The sequence below is a fragment of the Sciurus carolinensis genome, chromosome 16, assembly GCF_902686445.1.
Source record: "Sciurus carolinensis chromosome 16, mSciCar1.2, whole genome shotgun sequence".
NCBI classification, from domain to species: domain Eukaryota; kingdom Metazoa; phylum Chordata; class Mammalia; order Rodentia; family Sciuridae; genus Sciurus; species Sciurus carolinensis.
Genome location: NC_062228.1, coordinates 11,745,588 through 11,759,748, shown reverse-complemented (window position 1 = coordinate 11,759,748; position 14,161 = coordinate 11,745,588). Strand labels below are relative to the sequence as shown.

The following is a 14,161-nucleotide window of genomic DNA, read 5'->3' as shown; positions in this document are numbered from 1 at the left end:
AGGGGAAAATGGTCCAGTCACTGTGATAACTCTGAAGAAAACCAAAGGGTCAACTGTATAATGGGTTTTTCTAGAGATATGAGGGAAGGGGTCAGGAAACAACCCAATATACTTTTTTTTTCTTTAAATATTTTTAGTTGTAGATGAACACAATACCCTTATTTCGTTTATTTAGTTTTTTTTTATGTGGTGCTGGGTATTGAATCCAGTGCCTCACACATGCTAGGCAAATGCTGTACCACTGAGCCACAACTCCAGCCCCGCAATATACTTTTTTACAAAGCAAACGGGGAGAACCTAATTAGGTTTCTTTTGAATGGCAGAGGACCTATACTCTCAAGAGTGTAGAAACAGTAGAACTGAGCAAAAAGGCCAGGCTGCTGACAGGCCCCTCTCCTCCAGGAGCTGCACACCGCTTACCTCTGACTCCAACTCGGTGAGGTTGCCCACTATGTCTCTGCACTCCACGGCCAAGTCGTCCAGGTGGTCCTGGAGGCACTCAAGCTCCTGTGCATAAAAAGCAAATTGCTGGCATTCATCAGTCACATAAGTGAACAACGGAAGTCAAGAATACCAGTTTCCACTTCTTTTGAACTGATCCTCCTTTTCCTCTTAAAACTATCTCAGTGAACAGAACACAAAAGCTTAATCTGATTCACCAAAGTAAGATTGTTGAAAAGATAACTACTTTCTGTACCAGGGTGGTTAAGACAGCCAATGGAGTACAGACATGCAAATACTAGAGGAGGCCAAATCTACAAGTCCAAGAAGAATCCCATCTTTAGGGTCTCAGAATCTAAATATCTTATCAGACTTTTATTCCACTCTGTCAACACCTTGCCATTCCATTTTTAATCTGTGGGGTTTTGTTTGTTTGCTTTTGGTACGGGGAATTGAACCCAGGGGCACTTAATCCCTAAGTCACATCCCCAGCCCATTTTTTATTTTGAGACAGGGTCTCACTAAGGGGCACAGGACCTCACTAAATTGTTGAGGCTGGCCTTGAAATTGTGATCCTCCTGCCTCAGCTTCCTGAGCTGATGGGATTATAGGTGTGCGCCACTGTGCTTGGCTTAATCTGTGTTTTGATCATTTTTTACCTTCCATTTTAAATCTGCAATTTGATAACGATCACAGGACAACAAATTCATAGTGAAAAAGGCATGATTTATGTTAAGACTCTGCATGAGCAAAGTAGGTGGGGACACTGGACCTGGAATACAGGATGTAACTAAAAGCTCCTTCAAATCAGATCTGGGATTCTAACCCAGCACATATCAAAAAGGATCCTCCAAGGTAAACTTCAAAACAAGCGAACACACTAGAGTTTAGATATTTAAAAGTTATTTTGTCCAGGCTTTTGAAACTGAGCTGGAGCTACCCTGTAGCCTTAGTGTATTATTATTCCTTTTAGAGGTACAGAGGTTTAAGGGCAACATCAGCTAACTTTCCCAAAGCAACACAGCTACTTCTCAGAAGAGTGCTGTTAAGGGATCAGGTTTAACTTACTGACCATTCTGCAGGAATCTCTCTGTTTTAGAATTAGAATAGGAAGAGAGGAGAAGGGTTGAAGAATTCTTGTACAGTAACCAGAATGGAAGAGGGAAAAAAACCTAAAGGAAAATGCAATAAACTTTTGGGAGTAAAATAAGTAAATGGCTAAGGAAAAACTCTATGGAGTTCTTTCTCAGGTTTAGCTTCTCAGTGAGTATAGAGAGTATGCGCAGGTTCCTAAATGTTTACCTTACAGAGGGATATGAAGGAAACTGTTCCCCAGGATCCCATATCAACATGTCCTTTGTTCCATTGGACAGATGTAGCAGAAAGCTAAACTACAGGCATTTTCTCACAATAAACCCAACAGAACTATAGCAGGCTCAGGCAGCAGACTGCTGCAAACAGATCTAGTAGGCAGCCAGGTTGCTTCTTTAAAATGTCCAATTCCTGTACATCTGGCTTTTTAATACTTTAATTCCAGACAGGGTTTATAGTTGTACAATGGAACCTAGAAGCCCGACTTCACTCCTTGTTCTAATATTAATGTGGCTTTAAACGAGTAGCTATTTCTCACTGCTGATTATGCTGCTTTATGATTGGAAACATGCTGCCTTTCCAGGTAACCTCTAGTCATGTACCTTTTTTTCCCTTTCCCTCAAACCAGGCACACGATCCTAAGGAACCATTCCCAGCACGTGTTACTCTTGGGTGCTAACGCCTTCCTGTACTTTCCACATGTGAACTTATAACACAAGGGACCAAGTACCTTGCTCAGATTAAACATGCATTTTAGGTAAGGAGTCAATACACTTTACTTCTCTGAGCCTCAATTCCATTTCTAGGTATTTTGTGCTGTCCTGGGGCATGCATATTACTCATTCATACCAGTATTTGTATAGTTTATCTCAGAAGAATTTAATGTGGCTTATAAAAGTGAGAACGGGAGTAAAAAGATAAGTTAAAATGACATTAAAATGAGGAAAAAAGAGAAAAGAATAGAAAGGTATGTTAATGAAAGTGGAATGGAGCCAGCGATAAACAAGCTTAGTATAAGAAGGCCTCCTATGAAATTGTATATGCTAGTTAGAGTTGGCTGAACCTTTGACTCTAAGCCTTGTAGGGAAAACAATTAGTTACAAATTATAGTAACATAAAATAAAAAACAAACTAGCTGCTTAGGAAAAATACAATTATTCTTGATATAAAGACCAAAGACATTTTCCTGAGAATTTCTTCTACAGAGAACACTGAAAGGTATTAACAGATCATTATCTATAAGCAAACACCAAGATGGACTTCACTGTAAGTCATATAAAATGTCGTCATTAACAGTATGAAACAAAGTCCAGTTGCCTACCTGCCCAGTCTCTGTTTTCTCACTACACCATTTCCCCAGATCAATGAGGCACTTATCCTGGAGGGCAGGATCCAGCTTAACATCCATGGCACGTTGGTGTAGGATCCTTTGGACTTCAGCTCGGCACTCCCGGGAGAGCTATGTGACAAACAATGAGTAATTTACTTTAAGGTACCAAAACATATACATAAAGACACTAGACAGAGCAAAGCTGTTGTCAGGAAACTAAAAAATAAACTTGTAGTTTATCTTCCCAACTTTATACCTCAAATCTCTTCCAGAGTAAGAATTACATGTTCTAGGAGGCTTCTGAAAGTCTGTATCTCTAGGAGTTTGATCATATGTTCAGAATAAAAAAATGAATTGAATTCATACAGATTAGGTTAGTTAGTTTCTGGTTAGCCAAGTTAACTTGCCATTCTTCAGGTAGAAGAGAACATCACATCTGATTCAGGAAGAATAACACTTGGTTCAGGAGAACCAATTCCACCTGAGCTAACTCTTAATAAGGCAGGCAACTGCAGGAGTCAGTTAGGGCAAACCAGATTCTTTTAGATTAATTATGTGGCATGAGTAGAGGGATGAAGCAGGTGAAAACTGACAGTTTTGGAAGGGCTATAAAAAGCTGTCATTGACAGGTACAAATGTCTCATCCTAAAGAAGGTAATACACCTGAGGCAAGGAATATGCATTTAATTTTTTAGCATTTGGAGTCACAGAATGTTCAGAAACTAGACAGAGCTGGTGGTTACACAATATTAGGAATGTACTAAATGCCACTGAATTTTTCTCTTTAAAGTGGTCAATTTTATATTGTGAATTTCATCTCAATTCTTTAAAGTTTTTTTTTTCCTTTTTCTTTTTTTTAAATAAAGCTAACACATCAGATTCCATCCCTTTTTTCGTTTATAAGAGACAGAACCTCCTGCTCTAGTGACTAGCTAGACTAGGATTTGGGAGTCCCTGTAGTTAATGAGAGACTCATTACATGAAGTAAAATGTAATAAAGTCCCACGTTTTCTTGCATAGCTGTAGAAAACTGGGTTAGGCTTGCAGCAACTGAAGTACATTGTTCTGTTTGAGTCCCTCTCTTCTGAATCCTAGACAGACTTTTGCACTGAGTAAACATGCACATGAAGTAATGCCGTGCCTACTTTCCGTACCAAATGCAGAAGTGACATGCAGTAGGTGTGAAAAGACCATTCTGGAGAGCAAGCAGGATGTCAGCAAGGCACCGGAAGGCAGTCAATGCTGCCTGAGAGTCAAGGATACAAAAAATACCCCAGCCAAAAGCAGCAATGGAGCAAATACCAAGAGACAGAGGTGTGGAAGTTTCTATTCCAACTGGTGCACCGTCAGAGAAGCCTCATTAGTACAGGCATTTGTGTTCGGCTGCCAAGGGCAAAAGCCCGAAGAGCCATTTGTATTCTGGCTAAAAGCTTCTAATGGATCTTTAAAGCTAAATAAAGTTAGGACAGAATTTAATTGTCCATTTGTGTTTCAGATTTCAGAAATTTAAAGAAAAAAAACCTGGAAATGTTCCCCCACTCACTTTGTTAAAAACATAATCAGATGAAAAGAAGTTGGTGAGGAACTGCAGGGATGCTAACTGAATGAAGAACTTCCTAGTAGTGCAGCAACACCCTCCCCACAAGTATACTGAAGAAGTTTCCCTAGGATGACAGAAACCAGAATGATATGAAGCAAATTATTTAAAAAACAAACGACAGGAAGAAACCAAAGTTGACTGCATACCCTCCTTCCCTGCTCCTCAGTGCGGTAGGCGTGCCTATATAAACAAGAGAACACAGCTCCGGGAGGCATAAGTTCACTGGTCTCGTTCCAACCGTGGGTGTGGCAAAGACGAGAAGCATCTCCCTGGCACTTGCGGTATAAGACAGGATCCAGCCTAGAAGACAAAGAGTTAAAAGAGAACCACTATTTCCTATGCTTTTCCTTCTCGCACAGGCTAAGGGTTTTCAGCAGGTGCTTGCTGATGTATTGAGAATCACTTCCAGGGCAGCAGAGACAGCAGATAAGCAGAAGTATGTTCCTGAATGCTGCTATTAATGGACACGTAGTGGTTGATCTGTAGAAGTTTGTTAATTTCCATAATGAAGACTACTTTCTACCTCAGAGATGTTATCTTGGCTATAGAAGCTACCTGATGTTATAGTAAGACAGCATTCACATGTCTGGACCACAAGAGAAAATCAGGGTTGTAGCCACCACCATGAAAGTCATAGCTGTTCACTAAATACACCTTCCTACCTGGTAGAATAGATCCAGCAAGATCAGAAAACTGTCTCCTATTCAACTATCTCTCTAGTAAAACTGATCCTCTTTCTTTTCCTATATAGTAAAGCAGTCATCTTTTAGTGTACCTAAATATGCATATAAAATGTCAAAACCTGACATTTAAACTTTGATTTTTGGGACAGTGAATTAGGTAATGAGTCTGCTTCCTCAAATCAGATCAAGTGATAGTTGATTCTTTCCACATTATATTGTTAACTGTTGGGGTGCGTTACTTAATGAGAAGAGAGAGGCTAATGTTTAAGAAGAAGCTTTTAAGACTATGAAGTACTTTTTTGATCATGGGGAAAGAATTAAGAGGCGAAACCACAGTTGTGATCCAGGGGGCACACTCAATAAACCCTTGGTTATTTCAGTTCTGAGGGTCTGAGTAAGCCAGGGAAGTTACCATCCAGCTTTTTGTGGTCCTTCCCTGAGTTAATCTGAAGGGATAGAAATAAAAACATACTGGATCTTCAAGTAATCTCTTTCTACTAAAACGCTGAAGGCAAAACATAGATTAGCCGCCACAAAAGGCTAATGACCACAATGCAGTGGCTTTAACAACTGATTCAGGAAGCAGCTGAACTTAGGAAGTGGTGGGACCTAGTACTGGTGGCCATGGAGATGTGAGAGAAAACAAGACATGGAAAGAGAATGGAAATGCAGCCAATAAACCACAGTGATTTTGCCTGTAATAGACACTCTTCTCTGTCAGCCCCACCCTCTTTTTTTTTTTTTTTTGCTACAACAGGATGAGAAAGGAATTAGAGAATCAAGTTGTCACTTATTGATAAGAACCTCTCAAGACAGAATAAATTCAATAACACTGAATAGTTAAAGAAATAAAAGCAAATTTCCATACCCAGTGCAAATCAATAGACACAAATACATTATTATCTTCTTAGTGTAATATCTAAAGATGTTTTTGCTGACCAAACAAGTGCCAGAGCTCTTTTTAGATAGATGTTTGTGGTATCGAAACCATTTTGACCCTGATTTCCAAAGAAGTGGTGCACAGGGAAGTTTGGAACAGACTGGTAGTGGGCTGACTGTGCTTTTAGATACTATAATTTTCAGTGCGGTAGAGTACATAAGCTATTCCAGAACTTGAAAATAATTGCTATGAATTACTACAAGATATACAGGTGAGGGGTGGGGGTGTAGTTTAGTGGCACAGAGCATACTTAACATGTACAAGGCCCTGGTTTCAAAGCCCCGTGCTAAATCCCCTACACACACACACACACACACACACACTGATGACACATAAGGAAAGGTTAAATCAGTGCCTTATACTGGTTCAAAATACTCACTTCCAGTCCCGGGAGATGAAATACTGCAGCTCTAAGAGTCGGTGTTCACAATCTTCCACCATTTTCTCTGTGTATAAATGTTCCATCAGGCATGAAAGGATCCTATCCATAAAGAAGGTAAAATTGTAACAAGAGTTCTGACTACAGCTTCAGAACTCTCATGTTAATATAATATTTCCTTGGTCAGTAGAAAAAGCCCTTCAGCTATTTTTCTATAGTAATTGGATTTATTTTTCTGAGAATCACACAAATTAACCAAGTCTGACAGCAATTACATCTTCTATCAACTTCAGTCATTCAGCACTTAGAATCTGGTGTACTAAGATCAATACACAGCTACTTTAACTATTTATTATGAAAAATTTCCAACACACAAATGTAGAGAATGATGTACTGGTCACTTTACCTCCCTATTGAGTGGTCAAGTTAGTTTTAACTCTGTGCCCCTGCTAATATTTTAAAAGAAAATTTGAGATACCAAATCATTTCATTAGTAATTAATTCAGGATGTTTCTCTAAAATATCAAAATACCACTGTGACCTTACCAAGAAATAAAAAAAAAAAACTTTAGTATCATATAATAGCCTGATCATTTTCAAATTTTCACAATTACTTCAAGTCTTTTAACATGTTTGTTCATATTAGGACCCAGCAAAGGCCCACATGTTGCATTTAACTAAAAAATATCTTAAATTTTGAATCCATAGTAGTTCTCTTCCTTCCTCTTTCTCCCTTGCTTGGTGAAGCAATTAGCTTTATATTGCTAAATATTCTTAGTCTTAAGTGTAAGGAATTTTCACATAGCAGAATCATGATAAACCTGGACTCTGTTCACTTTATTGTTGAGTACTACCAGCTACAAGCTAGGATATTTACAGAATGGAAAAACTTCTTACTTGCAACCTGGTTTTGAGAACAGTTTCACATCATATGGAAGAAAACTAATGCAAGAGAACCACACACTTTCCTATAACATTTATTCAGCTTTCCTAGATTTTAGATGCAACTCTAGTGTTCATTCTGTCCATGACCACACCCTCCATTTGTTTTGTTTCAATTACAATGAACTACTTTCTACTAATTATCAAGTAGCCAATGTGTGCAATGAGTCGATATATAAATAGGATGAAAAATATAGCTCTAGTGTATGTGTCACTTTATCTTGAATATTTTTCTCTTATTTTCATCGGCATTATAGGAAGTTAGTCATTGACCTAACAGGTCCATACACTCTCAGTCACTGTCAACAAGTATCATCACTGTGCTGTTTCTAAGTGTCTTACTGCATGGAGGAGGCAGATCAGAAGTCTGAATTCCAAGTTTTAGCAAAAGTATGTATGTGTTCCTACTCAACAAAATTTTAGTCAAGATGTTAAATCACACAAAAAGTCATTTGAGGAAAAGTTCCCTGCTCTGCCAAGTAAAATGTAATATGGATGAACACACAAATAAGATAACCTACATTGGGTCTCCAGATCGTATGTGTTTGCAGGCTGTCTGTATTACAGATTCACAAGCTTCATTCAAAGCTCGATCAATGCGGTAATCTGCACCAGGGTCCGTCTCCTGAATCAGTGTTTGCAGCTGGATTAAAAAATATATATATATCAAGAAGGAGGAAAGAAAGTCACTTATGCACCAGGGAAGAGCAGTGTCATACCATCATACAATCAGTTGCTCAGTCTAGCATAACATAATGTACTTTAACAAAGTACTACACTTGTCACTGGCCAAGCTCAAGAATTCATGCCAAATACTTTCCAACTGGTTTCTCCACCTTGATACAGGTTTTTCTGTGGAGATTGCTTATCTACCTGTTCTGAGTCATCCCTGGGCATCTGCATAACAACGGGTCTTTACACTGTGATTATGTAGGCTCCTTCTTTATCTGCCCACTTATTATCAGATTACTAAACCTCTTGGACCAAGCCAGAGTTGAGTGGAGAAATGAGAAGACATATCTAGTTACAGACTTTAGTCCTAAAATGAATTAAAAATTTGCTGCCATCATATTGGTATTAAAACAAGTATACTTCTGGTTATGGCGCTGCACACCTATAATCTGTTACTGGTGGTGCTGAAGCAGAAGGATTGGGGATGTAGCTCAGTAGTATAGCAGGTGTGTAGCATGCTCAAGACCTTGGATTGAACCCAGGCGTGCTTAATCACCAAGCCACATCCCCAGCCTGTTTTATTTTTTATTTTGAGACTGAGTTTCACGAAGTTGCTTAGGCTAGCCTTAAATGTGTAATCATCCTGCCTCAGTCTCCTGAGCCACTGGGATTATAGGGTGTGCCACCTCACATGGATGAAGATGATATTCTTCATCATCTACTTTTGCTTGGTTCATCCTCTGCCTTGGAATAAAGTCAACGCAGGAGAAGGCAGTTGAGGCACAGAGGAAAAAGCTCCAAACTAAGGACCAGAAGACCTGGATTCTATTAATGGCTCTGGCTCTTACCAATATTAGCTTTGAGAACATGTTCAAGTTGATTAATCTCTAAGTTTCACTTTCTTTAGCTGAAGAATATATGAAATTATACTATCCGGGAAAAGAATGGGTAAATTGCAAAGCATTTTACAGATATAAGAGATCATTACTACAGATGGGTGACATATGGTGTTTGAGGAGGTAATCTTAAATAAGAGAAAGAAAATTTGAAAACTACAATTCTTACTGGTTTGAATTATCTTTTTCCAAGTAAAATAATTGGAGCTCTTTTTGTGTCATTGGTTTATCCTTTCTAGGATCCTGCATGATCTGCAATCCCATAGGGATTAATATGGAGGCCCTGGTCACTCTACCTATTTATCAGAGATTGCAGATCAAAGGAAATGAAGAAAAACCCAATTCTATTATCCTAAAAGAAGCCAATAATCAAGAGAGAAACATGAAGATTTCCAACATTTTGTATATTAATTTTTTTTTTTTTTTTTTTTTGGGTGCTGGGGATCGAACCCAGGGCCTTGTGCTTACAAGGCAAGCACTCTACCAACTGAGCTATCTCCCCAGCCCCAACATTTTGTAATGGAAGTAATTTATACCAATTCTTGGTGACAATTTGGAGAAGTAAAGGCCATGGCTAGTTGATGACTGCACATCCATTCTAGTCCCTGACATGCTTGGGAAAAGTTTTGGAGAAATGAATAGTCTACAGAATAAACTGGACAGTCACCTTGACCTGGAAGAGGCTGGGCTGAACTCATTCAGCCAAACCTGAACCTAATAGTTCATGACTGTGGTAAATTTGGAAGAGTATGTACTTATTAAGAAGACAATTGTCCTTATGCTTTACAATTTACTACTTGCTGAGAGATCACAAATCAGTCCAAGCAGAGAAGAGGGAAAAATAATGGTTAATCATAGACAGGTACTGATATCTACTGTACCAAGGAACAAAAGTTTGAAAAAAAAAATTGTTTCAAAATATTCTTCCATTTGATTGAGGATGGATAATGCAGTAGAAAACTAAGGAAAATTTTCTTTCTTTGGAGAAATGCCTTCAGTTTTGGTGAGAAAAGGAAAAATAAAGTATTTCTTTTCTACTTGGCAAGTCTTCATGCAGGCAAAACCTCAGAGTTCACAATTCGAGGCTACCCTCCAGGTTTGGAAAGCACTTTCTTCTGGGCACAAAGGCTGCCGTGGGTGGTGCTTATTTATCTTTCAAGCTGAGTCACAAGTTCTTTCAACAAGCTAAATTCCAAAAAGCCCTGAGGGTGAACTAGATGCCTCAAAATAAAGACAAACCAGTCTATTTTCTTTTTTCTGAACACTTCACTACAGGTGTATGTAGACTGAATAAAAAGACAGGCTTACTCCTAACCTCCCTCCACAACTTTCTGAGTTAAAGAGGAAGGGAAAATACAGCAAAAACAGGCTGTCTTCTGATTCATTCTTGATCTAGAGCCCAGGCACATTCACTGGCAGAGAGGTTTCCTTGGGCAATCATCAGCAAGAACTACTCCTGAGGAACTACATAGTGACAAACTCAAACCACCGAAGATTCTAGAAACTGTTTTTCTAGCTAGACCTGGGATTTTATTAATTTATTAATTAATTAATTTATTTATTGGCACTGGGGATTGAACCTGGGTGCTTAGCCACTGAACCACATCCCCAGCCCTTTTTATTTTTTATTTTGAAATAGGGTCTCAGAAGTTGCTAAGGTTAGCCTTGAACTTGCAAACCTCTTGCCTCAGTCTCCAGAGTTGCCGGTATTAGAGATGGGTGCCACCAAGCCTGGCTGGGCATGGTATTTTAGAAGAGGTTACATTTGTCTACTTTTCCTACCATGGGATGTTCATGCACACTTCTGTCTACTCTGTGGTCAGAGTGAGTGATAGCTCAGATGAAATTTTACTCTATGTCTAAATCTATGGAAATCTGTGTTTCAGACTGTAAAATTTTGCTTCAGACTATAAAATTCTGATTTTGCATGATCAGCAGGAAAATAAAATTTAAGTAATACTTAGTTTTTGATAAAAGTGCCAGTTAGGGGTGGGGATATTGCTCAGTTGGTAGAGTGCTTGCCTTGCAAGCACACGCCCTGGGTTCCAATCCCTAGCACCACAAAAAAAAAAAAAAAAAAAAAAAAAAAAAAAAAGTGCCAGTTATAAAATAAAAGGCCAACTGTAGTTTTCTAAAGTTTCACTTAGGGTAAAGCCTCAACATTCTATTTTAGGATATCTAATCTATCCTTGTGCTTTCAAAAGGAAAGTTCATTGTTCAAGGTACTCCCATTGTTATTTGGTATTTTAAACTATTCAAAGACTAGTATCCAGTAAAAATATAAAAAAAATGTACAACAGTAATGAGACAGTAACAATATACTGAAATATTTAAACTTTATATTATGTATCTGATTTGTAGTTACTCAACTTATGAAGTTGGATTAGACAAAAGTGTACAAATTCTTCCAACTAGTTTTACAGAACTGACTGTAAAGTTTGGGGGTGGCAAAAAAGAGAACTTTCCATTCACAGTTGCCCTAGTCAAATAAGAAATTTTGAAAATAACATGCATTCTTGATACTTCAGGCCATGACGCATATCAGTAATAAAGACACTCAGAAAATTTCAGTTCATGTCAATTCACTTTCAGACTCAGCTCAATAAAATGTGGAGAGGTCAAAGCCATTTACTGATTCATCAGAACCTGGTTCAATGAGTTCAGTAAATTCAGTTAGAAACTATAGCAAACAATGCATTTTCTTTATAGCATATGTATAGCATATCACTCTTTTTGTTTATTATGAGCTCAAATTTTTGTTCTGGAAGGAAATTCCATATTCTTATTAAAATATGCTCGAAGAAACCAGATCCTATCTGGTCCTTAGTAATTAATGTTCCACTGTGATGACAGAAATGATCCAGAAAAAGCAAACTGGAACAGCGTCAGGGAGAGGCTCTTTAGCTAAAAAAAAATGTGACAGTCAAGGTAGCAGGAGAAAAAATTTCCTTACCGCCTGCTGGCAGTTCATTCCAAGGTTTCCTTTCTCCCCCCGAACAACTTTCATCAGGCAGTGCAGGGTTCGCCCTTTCCGATGTAATCCAGAACAGTGATGCTCAATCTCCCCTCGACAGCTCAAGATGATCTCAGGGCTCAAGGAGAAGTCTTCCATCAGCATGCGGCGGTAATCTAACATCTCCCCCTGGCACTCGCTGCTTACTTGTCGTCCTAAGTTAGGATCAGAAATCGTCACATCTCAAAAGTGTAAGTTTCTGTCTGGAATAGGCCAGTCATACAATACCTAGTCTGAAAAGTTTAGGACTCAGCAAAAGCTTTAGCAGCATAAAGCAGGTAGGGACTCCAGAGGCTCAGGTTTACTCTGCCAGGGTTCTTCACATACATTTATCTCCTAAACTAATAATGCAAATGCTCTCCAAAGGAAATTTGTAGTCTGCTTTTTTATTTTTTTGTGCTGGGGACTGAACTCAGGGCCTCAGATATACTAAGCATACACTCAACTGCTGACTCTTATCAATAAGAGATTAACAATAAGTTTATCAATAAAAGAACCATTAGCGGTATAAATGAAAGCCATAGAACAATCCTCACTGGCCTACACAATTAAAGCTTGTGGAAAAGACTATACCTCAGACATTCACTCTAGCCACCGCCCACTCTTTATTGTGCTATAAACAACAACTGGGAAAACTTAAAGAGATTTAATAAAACAAAAAAAACAAAAGAAATGGTCACGTAGCCAGTTAGTTTAGTGATATATCCATAATTTGAAGTCAAGTATCTCTGACCCAGAGCTCACAAGCTAAATATTCCTGTTACCCCAACTCTCCTTAAACACATATGTGATTAAAAAAACAATACTGGAAAAGTAGATATAGGAGAAAACTGACAGGTATATGTACAAGAAGTTTTAGAATGCAAATCTAAAAACGAATGAAAGGGATAAAAAGAAATGAATTCTCACCTCTGTGTACAGCTGACTCCAGGCACATTAGAAGGTAGGAAAGCCTGGCTTCCCGGGACCGAGGAAGGTTTTCCACATTGCACCGATATTTCTTCAAGTCACTCTTACAGGATTTGGCTAATGAATAACTGACTTTATAATCCTGGGCAATCAGTTTTTGTCGGGTTGTGAGTGCTTCTCGACACTGAAGAAAGAGTTCAGCAAGAGAGCTGTGAGACCACTCACGTGTTCAGCTGTTCACAAGAACCTCTGAGACAAGCATGGAGACTCATAGTCAAGCACATGTCAACATCTGCAGTCCAAAATGCCTGTCTTTACATTTGGTTAAAATTTAGTATGGGAGGACTGGGGAGATAGCTCAGTCGGTAGAGTGCTTGCCTTGCAAGCACAAAGCCCTGGGTTCGATCCCCAGCACCGCAAAAAAAAAATTAGCATGGGAAAGTGAAATTAGTGTGACAAAAGGTAGAAGTAAATGGGTGGGGGGCCTTGAAATTTTCTAGTGAATTGCTAATTGTTACTGTAACAGCAACTATCCTAAACACATACATGTTTGGTAGATTCCAACACATTAATTTGACACAAGGTATGCTTTTTTTCCTCAATAATATCCCTAGTATAAATTTCACCAGAATCAAAGTGGCAACTGACATTAACACTTAGGATGTTTCATTTTATACTTTTATCAAATAGCGGTGACTGTAAACAATAGTGGTGACTGTAGGAAACTAAACTGAGACACATTTCTTTATTTCTTTAGCTGCACAGGAATACACATGACAAAACAGCACAATTAACTTTTTTTTTCTTCTGAGAAAGGGTCTTGTTTATGTTGCCCAGAGTGGGCTTGAATTTATAATACTTTAGTCTCAGTCTTCTGACTACCTGGGATTATAGGTGGGTGCCACCACACCTGCCTCCATTTAATTACCTTTAAAAGTGACAAATATGTTTACATTCATTCTAAGACAGAACTAACAGTAATGAGAATGTTTAATGAGATAGCTGCTGAAAAATTAAAAAGTTGTTTACCTGTGAGGCACATTGGTTTGGTTAGCCTAAACTATCTGAGTAGGTAGAGGAGGCCTCAGTGAGATTCTGATATAAAATTCTCCAATGTATTCCTAAAATTTATCCTCAAACACTTCCCAATGTCTAAATAACACAATCAGAGCTTCATTTTCTTGGTTTAAGACAAATATGCTTTTCATTTCTAAAAAGATACATTTTATCAGCCACTTTATATGGTATAGTCAGTCCTTTTCAT

The 14,161-nt window shown here is 38.4% G+C and overlaps 1 protein-coding gene across 1 annotated transcript in view; it reads right to left on the bottom strand.

The window, feature by feature from the left end:
• The window catches only part of Glg1 (golgi glycoprotein 1), a 117,833-nt gene that overhangs the window by 21,507 nt on the left and 82,165 nt on the right, over positions 1–14,161 (bottom strand). The window contains exons 7-13 of the mRNA XM_047527872.1: positions 12,898–13,081; positions 11,929–12,143; positions 7,929–8,050; positions 6,466–6,567; positions 4,610–4,763; positions 2,855–2,992; positions 421–507 (exon numbers count right to left, since the gene is read on the bottom strand). Coding sequence (XP_047383828.1) covers positions 421–507; positions 2,855–2,992; positions 4,610–4,763; positions 6,466–6,567; positions 7,929–8,050; positions 11,929–12,143; positions 12,898–13,081 — 1,002 coding nt within the window. The remainder of the gene's footprint in view (positions 1–420; positions 508–2,854; positions 2,993–4,609; positions 4,764–6,465; positions 6,568–7,928; positions 8,051–11,928; positions 12,144–12,897; positions 13,082–14,161) is intronic.